Source organism: Cariama cristata, unplaced genomic scaffold, assembly GCF_000690535.1.
Source record: "Cariama cristata isolate BGI_N322 unplaced genomic scaffold, ASM69053v1 scaffold13308, whole genome shotgun sequence".
Lineage (NCBI taxonomy): Eukaryota > Metazoa > Chordata > Aves > Cariamiformes > Cariamidae > Cariama > Cariama cristata.
This window is the reverse complement of record NW_009631712.1, coordinates 254-2,352: the sequence shown is the minus strand read 5'-3', so window position 1 is coordinate 2,352 and position 2,099 is coordinate 254. Positions and strand designations below refer to the sequence as shown.

Sequence of the window (2,099 nt, the reverse complement as noted above, 5' to 3'; positions counted from 1 at the left end):
CCCACCAGGCGCCTGTGCCTCCAGCCCCTGCCAAAACGGGGGCAGCTGCGAGCCTGGACCGCACACCGGCTTCACCTGCAGCTGCCCCGAGGCATACACAGGACGGATGTGCGAGGCAGTGGTGGCATGTCTGGGGGTCTCGTGTGCTCTGGGCCATGAGTGTAGAGCGGGGATCAATGGTGGCCACATCTGCCTCCCGTCCCCACACCCCGCCGAGCTGTCCCTGCCCCTCTGGGCCGTGCCGGCTATCGTGGGCAGCTGCGCGACGGTTCTGGCGCTGCTGGTCCTCAGCCTCATCCTCTGCAACCAGTGCCGAGGAAAGAAGTCGAAAGCCCCGAAAGAGGAGAAGAAAACGAAGGAGAAGAAGAAAAAAGGGAGTGAGAACGTGGCATTTGATGACCCTGACAACATTCCGCCCTATGGCGATGACATGACCGTCAGGAAGCAACCTGAAGGGAACCCGAAACCCGATATCATCGAAAGAGAAAACCCATATCTCATCTATGATGAAACCGATATCCCACATGCCACAGAGACAATCCCCAGCGCCCCACTGGCTTCCCCTGAGCCCGAGATTGAGCACTACGACATCGACAATGCCAGCAGCATCGCCCCATCGGACGCCGACATCATCCAGCACTACAAGCAGTTTCGGAGCCACACGCCCAAGTTCTCCATCCAGAGGCACAGCCCTCTGGGCTTCGCGCGGCAGTCCCCCATGCCCCTGGGAGCCAGCAGCTTGACCTACCAACCCGCCTACGGGCAGGGCTTGAGGACAACATCTTTAAGCCACTCAGCATGCCCTACTCCCAACCCCCTGTCTCGGCACAGCCCTGCACCCTTCTCCAAATCGTCAACTTTCTACAGGCACAGTCCGGCGAGGGAGCTGCACCTCGCCATAAGGGAAGGGAGCCCGCTGGAGATGCACAACGATGTCTGCCAGCCTGGCATTTTTAACTACGCCACTCGACTGGGGAGGAGAAGTAAGAGTCCACAGACCATGGCGAGCCACAGTTCCCGACCGGGAAGCCGCCTGAAGCAGCCCATCGGGCAGATCCCTCTGGAGAGTGCTCCTCCGGTGGGGCTGTCCATCGAAGAGGTGGAGAGACTGAACACCCCTCGCCCCAGAAACCCCAGCATCTGCAGCGCAGACCATGGCCGGTCCTCTTCTGAGGAGGACTGCAGAAGGCCTCTGTCCCGGACGAGGAACCCGGCTGATGGTATTCCTGCGCCCGAGTCCTCCTCCGACAGCGACTCCCACGAGTCTTTCACCTGCTCGGAGATGGAGTACGACAGGGATAAGCCCATAGCGTACACCTCCAGGATGCCCAAGTTATCCCAGGTCAATGAGTCCGATGCGGATGACGAGGACAACTACGGTGCCAGGCTGAAGCCCCGGCGCTACCCTGGCCGTCGAGGCGAGGGGGGGCCGGTGGGGGCACAGGCGACCACCGCCAGTGTTGGGGATTGCTCGCTGCCCGTAAAGCTGGGGCAGCAAGCGGGAAGCTTCAACTGGGACAACCTCTTGAACTGGGGCCCGGGCTTTGGGCATTATGTGGATGTTTTCAAAGATTTGGCATCACTTCCTGAAAAAACAGCAGCAGCAGCAGCAGCAAGTGAAGACAGCAAAGGTGGTACAACGAAGCCTGTTTCCAAGGATGGGGAAGCAGAACAGTACGTATAGGCTTTATCTCCTGGTATTACCGCAGTGCAAAGCCATGGGGACCCGTCAGACCGTTATATGGTTGTAGAAAAGCAAAGGTCAGCATTTGAATCCCAGGCCAGTTTGGTTGGAGGAGACTTTAAAAATAATAACCATTATGCTGCTGAAAGAGACTTAAAACATTTTTAATTTAATTATGCTTGGATGAATTTATTTCTCCTGCATGCATTGTATTTGAAAGCAAGATATTTGGCATGCAGCCTTTGAAAAGGGTTTCCTATTTACCATTGTTTGGTTTGTGATTCTTAAATTAATAATGCTTTGTTCTGAAAATGAACTAATTTTTTTTGTTAATTGTGAAGGATGTGCATATTGTCTCCAGCTACTAACATGTTTTACGATGCAAGAGTATTGAGGATTTAATTTTCCTTAAGAA

General features: G+C 55.1%; 1 protein-coding gene across 1 annotated transcript in view; it reads left to right on the top strand.

Moving 5' to 3' along the window:
• Window positions 1-1,674, top strand: part of LOC104166224 (protocadherin Fat 4-like) — a gene marked incomplete at both ends in the record, with an annotated part of 19,000 nt that extends 17,326 nt beyond the window's left edge. Inside the window, one exon of the mRNA XM_009706084.1 lies at window positions 9-1,674. Coding sequence (XP_009704386.1) covers window positions 9-1,674 — 1,666 coding nt within the window. The remainder of the gene's footprint in view (window positions 1-8) is intronic.
• Window positions 1,675-2,099: the final 425 nt, after the last annotated feature.